Here is a 17,738-nt window from a genome sequence, read left to right on the forward strand (position 1 = left end):
TAAGAAACTTGTCGAATCACCTTGTACCGATAATTCTTTATTATACTGAAATGTAATATTGAATAAAGCCGTTTATAACAATAACATTAAATTACTGACTGAATGTGTCCTTTCCATATTTGAAACATTTAGCAGTTCGTAATGCACATGAATCGCGAGAACAAGATTTGCCATAGGATAAGCATTTACCAAACTTTCACTTTGTTGAATCGCATTTCAGATTTTTACAAAAACATGAATCACTATTAAACAAACGCAAGCCTGGTGGACCCTGAGATCGCATCACATTATAACGATTGAACAAAGGTTTGGAAATGTTCGACTGAAGATCAAGTTTATTCATTGCTTTGGAGTTGACACGAGCAGTTTGGCATTCTTAACAACTATCTTTCTAGATTTAGTATGTTAATTCCTGCAAATAATCGATCCCTCAGCTGCACACGAAGTTGATCATCTAACTTGCACTTGGCAGCTTGTCTTTACAATTCAAGAATGAATTCCCATACCTTTTGATTATTCCGACGAATAATCTTATGAAATTTCCTTCTCTCACAACATTTTAAACGGGTGCACTTTACATGATTTTGAAGTAGTTCCTTAAGAGTTGCGTAAGGAAGTGAGATGAGGTCTTCTGGATATGCCGAAGTTTCCAATAAACTGTAGACTTCTTTTCCGATGAATGCAAGGAAAACATTTCACATCTTTCTAGATTTCGAACCTTTCCAGATAAGCTTCAGAAGATATGTGAACGTTCAACAGTTTCACCACAGGCTCCATCGCTGCGCCCATGAATGGAAGTATTTAAATTATAGTACAAACTAAGTTCACAGGAATAACGCAGTTTAACAAGGAAGATTTATGTGAGTAAGAACGAACTCATTCTATTTGGAATTCGAAGTCAGACAATCATCAAGTACAAAGGAATCATTTGTTCATATTCCAATGAAATGGACTAGATTCAGTCACGAAACGACAGAAACACAATTGTTCTACACAATAGGATAAAAAATATTATTAGTATTAATTTTCTAACCAATGCTCAATTTCTTTTAAACAATCAATTCCAACCATGGTAATGATATAACTTGTTGAATGCACGTAGATTTGCAATTCTGTCACCATTCTAGTTTCTCTCTCCCAGTTCATGTCGTCTCATGATATCTTCATATCCGGTGTTGTCCATCCCGACTTTGGTGTTTCTTTCTCCCATCAGGATGGTCAGTTTATTTCCTGAATACTTCGCTGTGATTGATTGCAGCCTCTCATAGAACTGATCTTTATTGTCGTCGTTGCTATCATTGGTGGGTGCATAAGATCGGATAACATTCATTGTGATCCCCTCATTCTTTGTTTTGCATGATGCTTTGATGATTCTGGATCCGTGAGATTCCCATCCTACAAGTGCATTTCGTGCTTCTTTGGACAGCATTAGAGCAATTCCCTGAGTGTGTGGAGCAATTTCCTCTTCGTGACCGGAGTACAGCAGCATCTCTCCCGTATCTAGCCTTTGCTGTGCAGCTTGAGTTCAGTGGGTTTCGCTGATTCCAAGTACTGCCAATTTGTATCTCCTTATTTCCGTTGTTATTTGACTAGTCCTCACGACCTCTCACATTGTCCGGACGTTCCATGTCTCATATAGTGTGTTGATGCGCATGGTTTGTTAGAGGAGCGTATGACACGCAACTATATCATGTTATTGAATTTGTTCTTTGTGACAGCGAGACGAGAGAGGTCAATGCGTCTTTGACATGCGAATTCCTGTGATACCTCTGTTTTAATGTAGTGTATGTGTCAGTTTGTCATGTTTGAAACGCCGTCGTAATAAATCTGGAAACTGATTAAGTAAATTGGTGTATTTATCATTCTCATAATGAGGTTTTATTAATAAATGTATGGACGTCTCCATAGATATGATTTCTTTAGTTTCTCTGCTATGACCGATATATACAAATTTCCGGTTTCTATCATCAACGAGTATTTTATTGAGTTGCAGAAAATCAACGCTGGTTATGGGAATATGGACGTCGGCTACGATGAGGCTCCATAGAAAGTTGGATTTGGGACCGAAATGTAACTTTGGTTGCATTTTACTGTATGTCTTGATCTCAGATCTATTCGCGGCTTGCAGTTTTAGTTTGAGGTCAGGTGTGTTTTTCTCAATCGTAAGCGCTGGTGCTACACTACCCTCTGCCCCAATGTCGACCAGGAACTTTGTTCCGGTATTTTTGCCTGCGACGTATAACAAACGACTGTCTTGAGCGTTTCGGCCGGCCCTGGCGTTACTTTTGCCGTGTGCTTGCAAATTTACAGGGAGGAGTACACTTCTTGGCTTGTTTACTGTACTTTCTATGATACCAACAAATGTTATGTCCAGTGGTGCTTGGACTACGACGTCTACGGCTTCTGAGCCTTCCTCTACAATTGCAGTGAAGAGTATTCGGAAATTAGAGTCGGGCTATCCGTTTTATGAGGATGTTGACTGTTTGCCGTAACTCTGTGATCTTGTCAGCTGAGTTTCTTTGCATGTGTAATACCGAGTGAGTCCTAGTTCACTCGAGGTTCTATCGGCTATATCAGCTGGCCTATCAAAATTGACATCTTCGTCTCTAGTTGCTAGTATCTGTTGGACGTTTTGCGGGCGACGTCTGAGCCATGATCAATATAATAGACGTTTATCTACTATACAATCCCATAATACATTTGTCATGTGGGGTTTTAGTTTATAAGGTGTGCTGTCACCTAACTCTACATCGGCTTAAAGTTGATCACTTGTCTGCTGGTCGGTGAGAGGTGAACACGAATTTCTTCTCTTTTTAGGCAATCGTACGGTGAATCTGGATCCAGCTTAAAAATGATGCTAGGTACTTGTTCAATAACGCCGTCCGGCAGCAATGGGTCTGCGTAACTAGATTTCGTGCTCTGACTTTTGATTCTATTTGCAACAAAAATGTTTTCTAAGAGTGCAAACCAGATTTCAGTCTCTTGAGGGTTACAGACAGGTAAAGGTACAGAGGTGGCATCCTCGGAGATAGACTTAGATGAAAGACTTGGTAAATTATCAATTTACATCATACGAAGTGTTAACAATAGTAATAATAATAAGCTTAGGATCGAAATATACAGTATGAAGAAATAAATAAAAATAAGAAACCTACATGAGAGATCCACCGAAAAAATACTGTCACTTCGGGTTTAAATATGCGAATATACAGCAATAATTGCGATGGAACAATGTTATAGATGAATTTATCATGATTGTCAGTGAATTATTAATAATTGTAATAGTAATTCCAATGTGACGTTCGTTGTTATATGATTGGAGAATATACAAAAGGCTTTGTAGAGAATGGTGCGTGCTCCAAATGCGGCTCACCAACTGTGTGCAGGTAATTTTCCTCTATATCTGACTCCAATAAATAATATCTCGTCAACCGAGTAAATAACTCAGGCTAAATCTTCCAGCAGAATTATGGATTTACTTGAGATCAGTCAATATGTGGTGGACCAAACAATATCTGAACTCAAAAATAACAACAGAGTTATTAAGTAGAAATAGTAATGTTAATATACATCAGTTAAATGTTATAAACACAACAAAAATTAGAGACGTTACTTAATTCAGCAGGTTTGTGCGTGTTCTGATTGAGTCTGGTACCAAACGTCCACAATTATAGATGATTGAAGATCCCAGTAAGGTTGATGTCCTCCCAGTGGTATAACCAAATGTAGAATATGATATATTCAGATTATAGTCTATAAATATAGACAGTATCTGATTTAGAGTTCAGTTAACACACTCACGAGAAAATGGAGAACAAGAGGTGTGTATAGCAGTGTATTTGTTACCAGTTAACAGAGTGTGTCATGCTATGAATTTAACACGACGGAAAAAAGTGTGTCCAAGGACATACATTTAAACAACACGTACAATCATTGAGTGGTAAATGTACATGCAGTAAAAAATTGACAGAATAAATACAAACAACATCAAAAACTATTTACAAAATAAGCTTATCAGGCCTATCTCCACAAATAGCCCGGACACCAGTTATAGAGAGAGTTTGTTGTTAAAGATAAGTAAAATCCGCTAACGTGCAGGAAGCAAGCACAGAGGGAAAACGTGTGTGTGTGTGAGCTAAAAATCCATATATATCTATGAGTGTTAATCGATTGTGGGTAAATTATTGATTGTCTTCGCTTACAGCCAGCGAGGGAGTAGGTTAAAGATTGATGTACAAACACACGCTCAATCAGACTCACACATATTTTTTACGCAGTGGATTAAGTGTCTTAATTACAGTGAGTAGGGTAGAGTTTAAACGGTTTATTTGATTTGTTTAATCTGGCTGGCGTTTTTTGGCAAGATTTTTTTACGAGATGTGGTCGCTAACCCCATACTCAACCCACCTCCTTTACCTGAGCTTGGGACCGGCAGTAACTCTAGAAGAGCTACAGGCATAGCTGAAGGGCGAGAACTGGATTTACTAACCTTATGATCCTACTGAGGCACATATAAACGATTAAAAACTTACAGAGTCTTACTAACTTGGTGATGCGTGCTTTCAAAGAATCTTCTGTCGGGACAGTTTTAGTAGCAGATTACACACTGTAGATCACCAACGTAGATGATCTATGTCGAAATGATTGGAGGCCTACTCGAGTTAGACGTGAATGGTGTGACGAACCAACTAACGTCGAAGTCACACCTCGTGGTCAGCACCTTACGTGGACTACCCCCATTGACGTATCAAGGTACCATAGATGCTTTGAAGACTGTACAACACAGAGGTTATTACAGAGATATATTAGTTAAAGTAGATACAAGCGAAAGTAAGACCACTGCCACATGGGCCAGTCCATCGCATACGATTAACTAATGTGCGTTGGTTGTACATGACCTTGGCAGGGAGCGATGGTCTGTACGACGTTCAGTGATCCAACTGCCGGATGATTTGGCTAGGGCTCAGTGACATTTCACTGACCCTACAACACTGATATTGTGAACGCCGTTTATCTTGAACTTTGCTTAACGGAAAGCCTTTTATAAATCATTTTCACAGTTCAATTCCATCCAAATCAAGTAGTATCTTCTGCACCAGTTGCTGCGTTCTGAAACTTTGAATTTGGGACTTTGCGCCAAGTCGAAAGTGTGGTTATGGCGGGTCCTGAAATTACTAAAAATTCCATTAGACATCATGTCCACGCTTTGTCCAAAATGTTTGGGTTTGTCACTCCTATATGCTACTCACTCCCAACAGTGTTGATTTGATGTATGATCCAAATGTGTATGCGTTTGCAGACAGTCTAGAAAAGAGCATTGATAGTTCGGCTGACACTCAGGTAAAAAAACTGCCAAGTTTAATAAAGTAGTACAACATTCATGATTTAGTTACCAGACTTTGCAGCGATAACCCACAATACGATGCATTTTTACGGCGGTATGAAGAGTTGAAACCTAGAAAGTTAGCACAGTCCTTAAAATTACTGGGAATTTTAGCATTAGGGAACTTTCCGCTGTTGTTTATCTCTTATCAAAGCTGAAGTCGGACGACGCTATACTCAGAAGTTTAGAGTATCTTCCTTTGTCTACTAAGCCTCTTAATGGCCAAAGCAAAGTCTCTACTATTCCCGTTTGTGGGAAGGTAAGCTCACATCATACAACTTATTTTGTTCAATTCTTTCTCACTAATGACATTGTGCTTTATATTTTAAGTTTTTTGATGGAAAAAAGTGGAGCGCTTAACTAGAATTATCAATTATTTGTGTGCTACTGAAAATCTATTTTGGGTTGTAGTTTTTATGTCATCCCAGGTATCCTTCTGTTAATGTCGACTCGTAATCTTTCGACCGTCTTTAATTTACCCTTTAGTAAAGTTTGTGCGTTTTATTGGTCTTTACATCAGTTATTGTTACGCTTCCCCAAAATGTTTTTTGTCAACCCAGTAGACTATGATAATGACAGGTATCCGTTTATTTTCTGTATTGTAGCTTAGTTATATGACCTACTTGTAACGAATGAACTTTAGTTTGGGAATGACCGTTAAATGGAAATACTACGTCACCCCCGCCTATGAGATTCCTCCCAGTTAATCCAACCTTTGAGTGCGTTGAAAGGAGCTGTAGTCAAGTGTAAAGGTCCTGACCGTTGCTGCTACCTTGTAGTAGTCGGGCTTGCCTCTCGTGATGAGCCGTTCGGGCTATACTGGCTGGAACAACCGTTCTTTAAGGTTCTACCATACCAGGCAGATTGGTTGAAGAGCCGTAAAACTAAAAGCGGCAAACCCAAGGTCCGAAGGCGAAGTTGTAATGGTGACTTCACAGTACTGTGATGGAAATAAGGTGTTTGCCTCAGAACCAACATGACAGCGATGCTTTCTTCCTACAAAGAAATGTGGGGTTATGCACACCTCGCTTTGTAACACGGATATCCGTCTCCGGCCGTAAGGTCTCAACAAGTACGGAGCCAACACAAAAATTACCCATAAAAAGGTCGTGTGTGACCGACCTTAAGTAGTTGTCCCTTGGGCACTGCGGTCACGCTCCCAGGTCACTAAGACCACCTCTAATCCAATTTCCTCTTCAGGTATATCCAGAACAACCCTTCCACGGTGTGGGCAACCGGGAAGTGATAACCACCCTCATACCTCTAACAGCACTCAAGCCCACTGTATTCATAATCAATTTCCCTCTTCAATTCCCTTTAATCATCCTACCTTAACTTCCAACCCCACACTTCCTCCTTAACTGTCATCATGGTGAACGATTCTAGTGCGCGAAGTCCTGTCTCAAGTCTACTGAAAGCTTGCTGCAAACTATACATTGCAGCTTTCGACGTCCGCACCGTATGTCAAATCGGTCAGCAGAACTCCTTAGCTAAGACACTAGAATCTTGTACGATTGATGTACACGCATCCAAGATCCTAGTGTTCTCATTCATTTGCCTTCACCTCGCAAAAACGGAAAGCCGACGAGATATACCCTCTGTGTATCTGGTGACCTGATGGCAAGTTCTCGTGGACTGACGAGTGTAGGCATAACATCAAGATGGCTAAACAAGCACTCCCATCAGGATGGTCAGTTTATTTCCTGAATACTTCGCTGTGATTGATTGCAGCCTCTCATAGAACTGATCTTTATTGTCGTCGTTGCTATCATTGGTGGGTGCATAAGATCGGATAACATTCATTGTGATCCCCTCATTCTTTGTTTTGCATGATGCTTTGATGATTCTGGATCCGTGAGATTCCCATCCTACAAGTGCATTTCGTGCTTCTTTGGACAGCATTAGAGCAATTCCCTGAGTGTGTGGAGCAATTTCCTCTTCGTGACCGGAGTACAGCAGCATCTCTCCCGTATCTAGCCTTTGCTGTGCAGCTTGAGTTCAGTGGGTTTCGCTGATTCCAAGTACTGCCAATTTGTATCTCCTTATTTCCGTTGTTATTTGACTAGTCCTCACGACCTCTCACATTGTCCGGACGTTCCATGTACCTATGAAAATTGTTGCTCTGGTTGTTAAAAGGGGCATCGGCCTCGTGATTTCAGAAGAATCTCGGCTTTCATCCTGAGGCGCCATAATTATTCCTTCAACTCCCAGGGTAGAGTTTGAATGGTTTGATTTGTTTAATCTGGTTGTTTTTTAGCAAGATTTTTTTCTGCCCTCCTCTTTTACTTGAGCTTGGGACCAGCAGTAACTTTAGAAGTGCTACAGTCGAAATTAACAATGAGAAAACCAAAGATCAATTCCGTGAACTACTTACGCATTTCGAAAAGCGAAGCTGACCCAGATGTTGCTTGCGAATATATTGGATTAGTTGTGGAAACAGCAGCGACGTCTATTGTTGATTTTAACCAAGTGGTGACGAAAATCCATATGATTTATGCGACATCTGTCACACCGATAGACTCTCGTAAACTTTTCTCATGATGCTCCGAACATGATGACGAGCAAAATCAAATCAGATCTAGGTTAACCAAAAGTCTACAGAACGATCGTCAGCAGTGACCGGGCAACGAAAGCAGAAGAAATAGAAAAGGCATCGGCTGTAGGTAACCCAAAACAGCTTTTCAGACTAATGAAAGAAACTGGAATTAAGAAGTCATTTGTAAGTGAGACGATCTCAGAAAAAGACGATACTTATCTGCTCTCAGCTCAGACGTTTAGAACGATGGGCGAAACACTAAGGTGCAGTTCAGCTGACCTTCAGCTACTCTACAGTTGTTCACCATTCCAAAACAGCCTGAATAGAACACTGAACTAGGTCTCTCGACTCTAGTTGAAGTTCAAAAAGCTATAGCCAATCTGAACGAGGAAGAGCGTCTGGTTCAGATGCATTGGCTCCAGAGGTCTTTAAGAATACCGGTCCAATTGTAGCGATTAGGTTGACTAATAGTTTAGCTAAAGTATGGGAGTTAGACGTAATCCCATCTGACTGGTCACAATCACTGATTGTCCCAATATATAAGAGAGGGTTAAAATCATCCTGTGATAACTATAGAGAGACTAGTTTAACTAATATAGTATTTAAAATACTAGCCTCAATAATTATCGGGCGCTTAGCAATTACTTGTGAATTGCAAACACGAGAAAATCAGGCTGGTTTCAGGACTGGTCGTGGTTGTATCGACCATGTTCACTATTCGTCAGACTCAGTACTGACGTGCATCAACACCTGGACTGATGATAGGGAGTGAAGTAGTCGAACGCGTCGACAACTTCACTTTTCTTGGAAGTCTGACTGGTTCTAATGGGTTGGTGTCTGACGAAGTCTCATCACGGATTCAGAAAGCTCGTTTGGCTTTTGCGAACTTACGTTACATATGATGAAGGCGAGATATTCTTCTATCAATGGAAGGACGAGTATACTGCGCAGCAGTTCGTTGTTTTACTTTACGGCTACGAAACGTGATCATTAAGAGTAGAAGATACTCGTGAGTTACTAGCAGTAGTCCAGTTGTAGTTGGATGAGGTTCGTACAATGTCAAGAATTTCTTAACTATGCTACCTTCCAAAGTTCCTTAGATCCTCTCACCACTCGTATTTTTTGTACGATGTGTTTTTTTTGTACACGTTAAAACGTGTTTTTCAAGTATGATGAATGTCTTTCAGGATATAGCACATCTTCAACATGTGAATGACGAGTCTTGTACACAAGGATCAAGTTCAGAGCAACCAGTCAGGAATGATAGTCTGAGACCCTTGTTTGGTGCGTCAGATGAATTATCTTTGTTTTCAGCATGTGGTCTTGGCGCACATTCCAGTTCATTTGTTCAGGCTTCCAAGAATACATCTAAAAAGTTGGCTTCTAGCAACACAGTCCAACCTCCAACATTTCCTCTGCAACCAGAGTGGATATACTCACGCGGGACACTTTGGGATGACTTCCTGTCGATTTCACTTAATTCAGAAGTGAGTCTTAGTGTGTTAAGGGTTTTCCATGTGTTAGTTCTCGTGTTTATGATGAAATTTATTTAGTGCTCCCCCTAAAAGTCGGAGTCGTCAAATTTAGTCTAGCGTTAAAGCAAATGCACTATATTTTTTAGTATTGGTAATAGATGGACAGATGTGTCACCATGCCTGTATCTTGTTTTAATCAATCTTTCAAAAATCATTGGATTTTCAGGCAGTCGGCTCACAGAATGCTTTTACTTGTATACGTCAGCGATTTGCAACCGTGAATAAATGAAGACCAAATAAAGTGACATGTCGTTACCTTATTACTTTGACGTCCTAAATATTGCTTCTTATTGTATTCTGGCTCGATGATGATCAGATTATTTGAACAGTCGTAACTAATTCAAAGTTGAGCTATTAATTTAACAAGAATGATTAGCTGACTATCCAACTTGACATTTCTATAAATCGATGGTTTAAAAGTACTGTAAAATTTACTGCCCATTATTTAAGGATCATTTAGCTTCTGTATACATACTTCAATATTTGTACACATCTTTTTGTGCTACGTGTTCATATCTAATCTACTTCAGGTACAATCTGTTACAAACTAACGAAGTTGGTTCTGTTTTTGTTGATATAAACGACTGAAAACCGCCCTTATTTGCTAAAGTCCATTCGTCATTCGTGGTGTCTAATTAGTTAATTTTATTATAACGTTCTTTTTCATTATTTGTTCCCTTCATATTGCTTTTTTGAATCCATAAGAGATTGAACTAATGTTTCGTACAAGGCCTTTAATGTAACCGACTGAATCCAGTTAAATAAATTTATGTTTAAAAACCCTCCCTGGCGATTTTCGGTTGTTGTGGGCATTAGATTTCGGCTGAAAAGTTCATTAATAAAGAATGTATGACAGTTGAGTGAAGGGTTAACTTCATTGATGTGTTATCAGTTACATAGCTAATTTCGGGTTGTTTGTGATATGTTCGTGCACTAAGGTAAGATTTCGTAACTCTGACTTCAATAATGAACGAGACTACTTCCATCGTTTTTCTCCATCCCCCTTTGTCTGAGGTAAAAAGTCTGAATTCTTAACTGAAGCTTTATTGATGATAACCCTAGTATAATTAAAAATACATGTTATTCCGTTATACATTGATTACAATGATCAGTATTTATAAACTGAGTAATTGTTACTTAACACAGTAAAACTACATTAGAAGTTCATAAAGTAATGTGTTGAAAGTTGACCTTCCACTCACCTTAAATCGATATTGATTTCCTTCCTTATAAGTTGTAGTGCTTGGTGTAGTTCGTTTAAAGTATATAATTTCGCGAATAATGTTGATAGTATAAACTTCCTGTAGTTGTGTGACGCATTTATCTGATAGGGTATGTACTCAAGGTCTGGATTCACTTACTTAGCTTATTTGAGATTTTTTATTTGTATATGCAGAAATCACTATTCATTAACTTGTAAATTTTACTCGTTTGCTTTTCCCTTAAGTCTTTCCAGCAACTCCCCATCGAATCTCTTTCAAATGCTGTCCAGGAATACGCTGTTGTTAGCGATCTACTACAGTGTTTGCAAGTAAATTTCATTTTAATCTATTTGTTTTATATAAACACAAATAATAGGTCTATTCATTCCAAATTATACTGCTCTTTTATTTATTTTTTTTGTCGCAATTAAATTAAGAATTACTCTTAAATTTTCTTAAACATTTCAGGGTAACCAAGGAGTTTACATCAAACCTCTGCCTTTATCGAATCGTTACGCAGTCCGATGTTTTAAAGTAGATGAAAAAATGAGTACGTCTGTTTTACGTTCATATGTTCATTCCGTGAAGATATCTGTAGTTAGTGATATTCACTAATTCTATTAGAAAGATTTTATCATAGTATTTTTCATCGCTAATGTGACTAATGCTCAGCTCTCTAGTCAGTAGAACACTTACCTAATATCTGGGTGTACCATGTTTAACTATATTTAAATGTCTAAGTTATTACGTTTCTGTTGTATGGACAAAAGTTCGTGTGAGTGTTTACGGCTTGTAAATCTTACAAAAGTCCTTTTGAAAGTCAAGTAAGATGTTCGCTGATGGTTAATAATTTGACCTCGTACTCGTAAAATTACTTCCTGTGTTTCTAAATAGTGTGGGTGAGCTGTCTCTAAAAATATTTGGTCTGCCTATTACTCCTTCTAGGAGTACATTGTGTTAGGATCTATCACTTTATCAAGTGAAGTAACTTCTTCAGACTGAAAAATGAATCTGGTGCGCATCATCATTGTGCATGGTCATTTCAGAGTCCGAAGGAATTTGTAATTAGTATACACAGAAACTCATTCAAAACTCCATGACATTGTTCAGAAGGTCAAGGAATTTCTACTGCCAACCTTTCCAGAACATAGGGCATCCATCCAAGTCTATGGAGAAGTTTAAAATAACTGGATACTTCATTGTCAAAAAACACTTCAAGTAATATATCAAGTCGCTACTTTCTATCAAGAAAGAGTTTAGATCTTGTTTGCCACAGAATAATTCAATTTTCTAGTTTCTGCTAAATATTGGCTATATCTTCGTATGGGTTGCATAGGTTGTGCCGAATATGGATTTTCTTGGGAACTTTAGACTACGGTCGGTTAGTATAGACCCTTTTGTTTAGGTTTTAGAAAGTTTATTTTTGGAAAGCACCAACTTTATATATATATACAACTTCGACTGTATCACTTCTAAAGTTACTGCTGGTCCCAAGCTCAAGTAAAAGAGGAGGGCAGAAAAAAATCTTGCTAAAAAACAACCAGATTAAACAAATCAAACCATTCAAACTCTACCCTGGGAGTTGAAGGAATAATTATGGCGCCTCAGGATGAAAGCCGAGATTCTTCTGAAATCACGAGGCCGATGCCCCTTTTAACAACCAGAGCAACAATTTTCATAGGTACATGGAACGTCCGGACAATGTGAGAGGTCGTGAGGACTAGTCAAATAACAACGGAAATAAGGAGATACAAATTGGCAGTACTTGGAATCAGCGAAACCCACTGAACTCAAGCTGCACAGCAAAGGCTAGATACGGGAGAGATGCTGCTGTACTCCGGTCACGAAGAGGAAATTGCTCCACACACTCAGGGAATTGCTCTAATGCTGTCCAAAGAAGCACGAAATGCACTTGTAGGATGGGAATCTCACGGATCCAGAATCATCAAAGCATCATGCAAAACAAAGAATGAGGGGATCACAATGAATGTTATCCGATCTTATGCACCCACCAATGATAGCAACGACGACAATAAAGATCAGTTCTATGAGAGGCTGCAATCAATCACAGCGAAGTATTCAGGAAATAAACTGACCATCCTGATGGGAGAAAGAAACACCAAAGTCGGGATGGACAACACCGGATATGAAGATATCATGAGACGACATGAACTGGGAGAGAGAAACTAGAATGGTGACAGAATTGCAAATTTACATGCATTCAACAAAGTAGTTATAGTTGGCACCATAGTCACCACAAACGTATGCATAAAGCTACGTGCCGACGAAGTGGAAAGAAGCACATCTCATCAGTACCAAAGAAAGGAGATCCGAGCAAATGTAAGAACTTCAGAGGTATCACATCACTATCAGTACCAGGAAAAGTTTTCAACAGAAGACAGCAACTAACAACAGCCGAACACGAGCAGAGATATTCAAGGCAAAGGCTGAGTACACAGAAGCAAACAAGCACATGAAAAAGAGCAGTAAAGCCGACAAGCAGAAATACGTGGAGGAACTAGCAACTACAGCAGAAAGAGCTACAAGAAAAGGAAATGTGACGCAACGAAATATAGAAAACCAGAGAGATCGGTCGGGGGCAAGAGGGCAAGCTAATCATGGAGACTCGAGAACAGAGGAACAGATGGGTAAAATACCTCGAGGAACTGTTGAATAGACCAGCTCCATTGAATCCACCGGTCATTGAAGCAACATATACAGATATTCCTATTGATGTTACTCCATCAACGATCGAAGAAATCAGGATGTCCATCAGACAAATCAGGAGTGGGAAAGCAGCAGGACCTGACGATATACCAGCTGCAGCACTGAAGTCAGACATTGAAGTAACTACAACCATGTTTTACCTTCTATTCAAGGAGATTTGGGAGGAGGAGTATGATAAAGCTTTTGACAGCGTGGGCAGGAGAATATTATGGAAAATTATTCGACACTATGGAGTTCGAGAAAATTGTTAACACTATCCGGCACTCATACGACGGACTACAGTGCAAATTGGTTCATGGATGACAGCTGACAGATGCATTCCAAGTAAGGACCGGAGTCAGACAAGGCTGATTACTCTCGCCCTCTCTTTTCCTTATAGTGGTTGACTGAATTATGAAGACCCCGACATCTGAGGGGAAGCACGGAATACAATGGACAGCTCAGAATCAATTAGACGATTCGGACTTCGCTGATGACCTAGCCCTCCTATCCCATACACACGAACAAATGCAGATAAAGACAACTAGTGTAGCAGCAGCCTCTACATTAGTAGGCCTCAACATACACAAAAGAAAAAGCAGGATCTTCAAATACAATACGAAGAGCACCAACCCAATCACACTTGATGGAGGAGCTATGGAAGATGTGGAATCTTTCAAGGACGAGAAGGATCTGATGCAGAAGTAAAGGCGAGGATTGGCAAAACAAGGTCCACATTCCTACAACTGAAGAACATATGGAACTCAAAACAACCGTCAACCAATACCAAAGTCAGAATCTTTAATACGAACGTCAAGACAGTCCTACTGTACGGAGCTGAAACGTAGAGAACTACTACAACCATCATCAAGATGGTACAAGTAATTATAAATAGTTGTCTGCGCAAGATACTTAACATCCATTGGTCGGATACCATCAGCAACCGTCTTCTGTTGGCGAGGACGAACTAGCCTCCGGCTGAAGAGGAAATTAGGAAAAGACGTTGGAAGTGGATAGGACATACATTATGGAAATCACCAAACTGCAATGCGAGGCAAGCCCTAACTTGGAATCCTGATGGGAGGCAGAAAAGAGGAAGGCCAAAGAACACATTACGTCGGGAAATAGAAGCAGATATGAAAAGGATGAATAACAACTAGAAAGAACTGGAAAGGATTGCCCAGGACAGGGTTGGATGGAGAGTGCATGTGAGCGGCCTATACTCCTCTATGAGGGGTAGCAGCATAAGTAATATATAAAATCTGCTACCAACCTCCTCCTGCAACACAAGCCTGTATTCAAATTAATAATGTTGCGAGTAGTTATTATGATCAAAATATGTACGGATATGGGTTCTTTTTAGATTGCTGTTTTGATTCTGGTCGTCCTCTTGTGTGCCTCAAACTCATTTCTCTTTTTTAGCAAATTTTTCCAAGACGTATTGATTTAAGGGAATTTATTCTATCAACTATTAGATCCAAGTGTCAAATGGAAAATTAGATTTCAACTCAGTGGAAAGTATAAAAAAGATTGAGTAAATTTGCCAGACCCCATGATGATGCGTCAGTCAGTAATCTTCAGAGCGTTTGAATTGCTAAGCAGAGCGCTCGAAAGGATAATTTACCTATCTACCCAATTACCGCAACAACTTTGATAAATGTGTCATGTACTCTTTGGTCAAATACTACTGATTCACCCAAGAAAGTCGAGTTTTAGATGAACCTTCAACCTCTGAAACATCACAAATCATTAGGTCCAAACGACCCTACTTTTCTCATGGATAGTGATGAAATTATGATGAGAGAACTGTCTTGATTGTTTAACAAGGTTCAGTAGACATCCATCATCCTAAAATGAAGCAATTGTGACACCTATACTTGGAAAGAACATAAATAAGACACGTGATTATAGACATCTCTCTTTGATCCTATTCAAATTATTAACCTTCATAGCTATGTGAGCGCTGGTGATATGGTAAATAGAATCAATATACGTGTAGTAAACTCTATCATTGTTTGTGTTCATCACTGTAACGTTTGATGCTATCCTGATGTTCTTCTGGTCGTTCCACTTGATTTTTGCTTATCTCGTTTGCGTTCTTTGCTCACTATTGTTCATAATAATTGCGTAAACTTCTATTCTGTCTATTTCTTCCCAATGGAATGGATTTCTAATTTAGTAGAAACTTGTGAAATCGATTAATCTTTTCTAACTGTTTTGGTTAGGTTCTGAAAGTAATCATTACTGTTTTTATAGCACCAAGTGTAACGTTGCTGTAGACTGTTGTAATCTGTGACTCCGATGCAATCATAGTATACACACATTGTCCAAACGCTCACATAAATTTCTATTCAAGGGAAAAGACTGAAATTGATTAGGGAGTGTTAATACAAAATCAAATAATCTGCATATAGTTCATAAGTATATGTGTGTCACTGATATGGAAGCAGTGACTTTGGCTAAATAAATAGTACCTATTCCCGTCGGATGCTTCGTTCATACTTCTAACTTACCGGTGGCTTTGAGACATATGACCGGCCCTTGCAAACCACTTGCCTATGCTCAGCCGATTAAGTGCTTAGGTACTTAGAAACACCTTTAATATTCCCATAATCTAACTAAGCTTTGAATCTTGTTGCAATTTTACTGCACCCAATAAAGCACATATAATTTTGCAAGCTCATCCGTCAACAGAAATTCAGTTCAGGAGTGCCTGTCCTATCTTTAAAATTAATATCATCCGTACTTCACCAAAACCACAAAAGTTGACGTCAATTTTTCAATTACCCAAAGGATAAACCATCCTGGACCTTCATATTGTCAGTGGGATCGAATGAATCACCATGCTTGGCTTGTGTGTTCGGGTTTTGGGGGTACAGTATGTTAATAGTGCAAAATTTAGACGTACAGACTAGTATAGTATGTCTGGCATGAAAAGGTTCAAACACCGAAGGCTACTAATAAAGTTTGGAGTCCGGTTTCAAGGGACTACAGGTAACATTTTTTAAGCTTGAATTGTTAGTGCTTGTTGCGCATAGAATGAAAACAGAGGAATGGTCGGTAATTGGAATAAGTCAGGCACTAAAAGGAGAAGGGGTTTGACTAAAAATAAGGTAAATTTGGGTTGAATTGTGGTTTATGAGAGGATAAAACTTCTCGTTTATTTACACCAAAGAATATTCTTTTTCCAAGCCTTAAAATGGATTAGTAATGGTGGTTTTGTCGATCTGGCAGCGTAACCATGGAGTTCAGTCGCACGACTTATTTGTGATATGTTTTTTGTGGTATGAACTCCGTGTTTTCATCTGGTTCCTAATGTCCATGGGACAAGAGACTTTTTATTTAAACACAAACGTTGATATAACGAGGCACCAAATATAGATGCACCACACTTCGTCATCTGATTTGTATGAGGACTGGAATACTGCCAGGGCGCCCAAACTGAGGCAGGTGGTTTTCTTAGGGGGCCACCTTTCGAGCCTTTGACTTAGAGGTCCCATCCACAAGGCAGTGGAACAACGTTAGGCGGTGCAGTCCCATGGTAATTGGTGACCAATAATAGGTTCGTACGCCGTTTCGTTTCCTCAGGACCCTGGAGCCTATGTGCACCCGTGGTTTGGAATCAGGATTTTCCAATCCCCCAAGTGGATCCCTCGTGTCCACTGACTCGGTTAAGGTGTCGGACATTCACCTTTTGTCCTCTCAGTTTCGTAAACACCACCCCTGTCGCGAGAAGGCAGTGAATAGGTCTTCCCTGGCAGTGGCTGTATACGCGTGGTCATGTGAGAGCATTTTGAGAGGGGGAGCGGAGCCTCCCAACCTTGGTGGGGGAAAGGTTCGATGTGGTATTTCCACATACAACCTATTCTTATTCACCCTTAATTCTGGTAAAATAGTTTACAGACGGTAGTTATCTTCATCAAACACTTTACACCAACAACATTTTAATACAGCTGACAGTACGTGTTCGCTCTCTGCCCCGCTGAGTTTGATGCTTCTGATTTCGCAACTATTTAGATTACCCCAAAGAATTAGCATTCCGGCTAATGTTGCCTATTTAATTCTTTATGATAGACAAGATGGATAATTGTGTCAGAGTTACAGCAACTCATTGGTTTGAGACGTTGCCAGACATAGCTCAAAGTAAAAGTCAGTGGCGATTTTATTCTTGTTTTTCACTAGGCTTCTCATGTAGGATTCACCTTTTCAATAAACGACTTGGATTGTTGTTCTAACCAAATTATACGACCTAACTCTCTTCCATTTTTTATTAGTTATCATTTCACTTTACGTAATAAAATTTTAATGCCCTATTTTACCAAATTTTCGTGTTATAAATATGAGTCAATAATAACGTTTTACGGACAGTTAATATT

The 17,738-nt window shown here is 39.4% G+C and overlaps 1 protein-coding gene across 3 annotated transcripts in view; it reads left to right on the plus strand.

The window, feature by feature from the left end:
- The first annotated feature begins 4,936 nt into the window (after positions 1-4,936).
- The window catches only part of TUBGCP2_1 (Gamma-tubulin complex component 2), a 31,719-nt gene continuing 18,917 nt past the window's right edge, over positions 4,937-17,738 (plus strand). For 2 of the 3 annotated variants that reach the window (XM_051210843.1, XM_012945265.2), the window contains exons 1-7: positions 4,937-5,223; positions 5,259-5,340; positions 5,371-5,462; positions 5,498-5,642; positions 9,107-9,406; positions 10,902-10,985; positions 11,125-11,206. In XM_051210843.1, coding sequence (XP_051070859.1) covers positions 5,156-5,223; positions 5,259-5,340; positions 5,371-5,462; positions 5,498-5,642; positions 9,107-9,406; positions 10,902-10,985; positions 11,125-11,206 — 853 coding nt within the window. In that variant the 5' untranslated portion in view covers positions 4,937-5,155. Of the gene's footprint in view, positions 5,224-5,258; positions 5,463-5,497; positions 5,643-9,106; positions 9,407-10,901; positions 10,986-11,124; positions 11,207-17,738 lie in introns of all 3 variants that reach the window. The other variant, XM_051210844.1, reaches the window with a different exon arrangement.

Source organism: Schistosoma haematobium, chromosome ZW (assembly GCF_000699445.3).
Source record: "Schistosoma haematobium chromosome ZW, whole genome shotgun sequence".
NCBI lineage: Eukaryota > Metazoa > Platyhelminthes > Trematoda > Strigeidida > Schistosomatidae > Schistosoma > Schistosoma haematobium.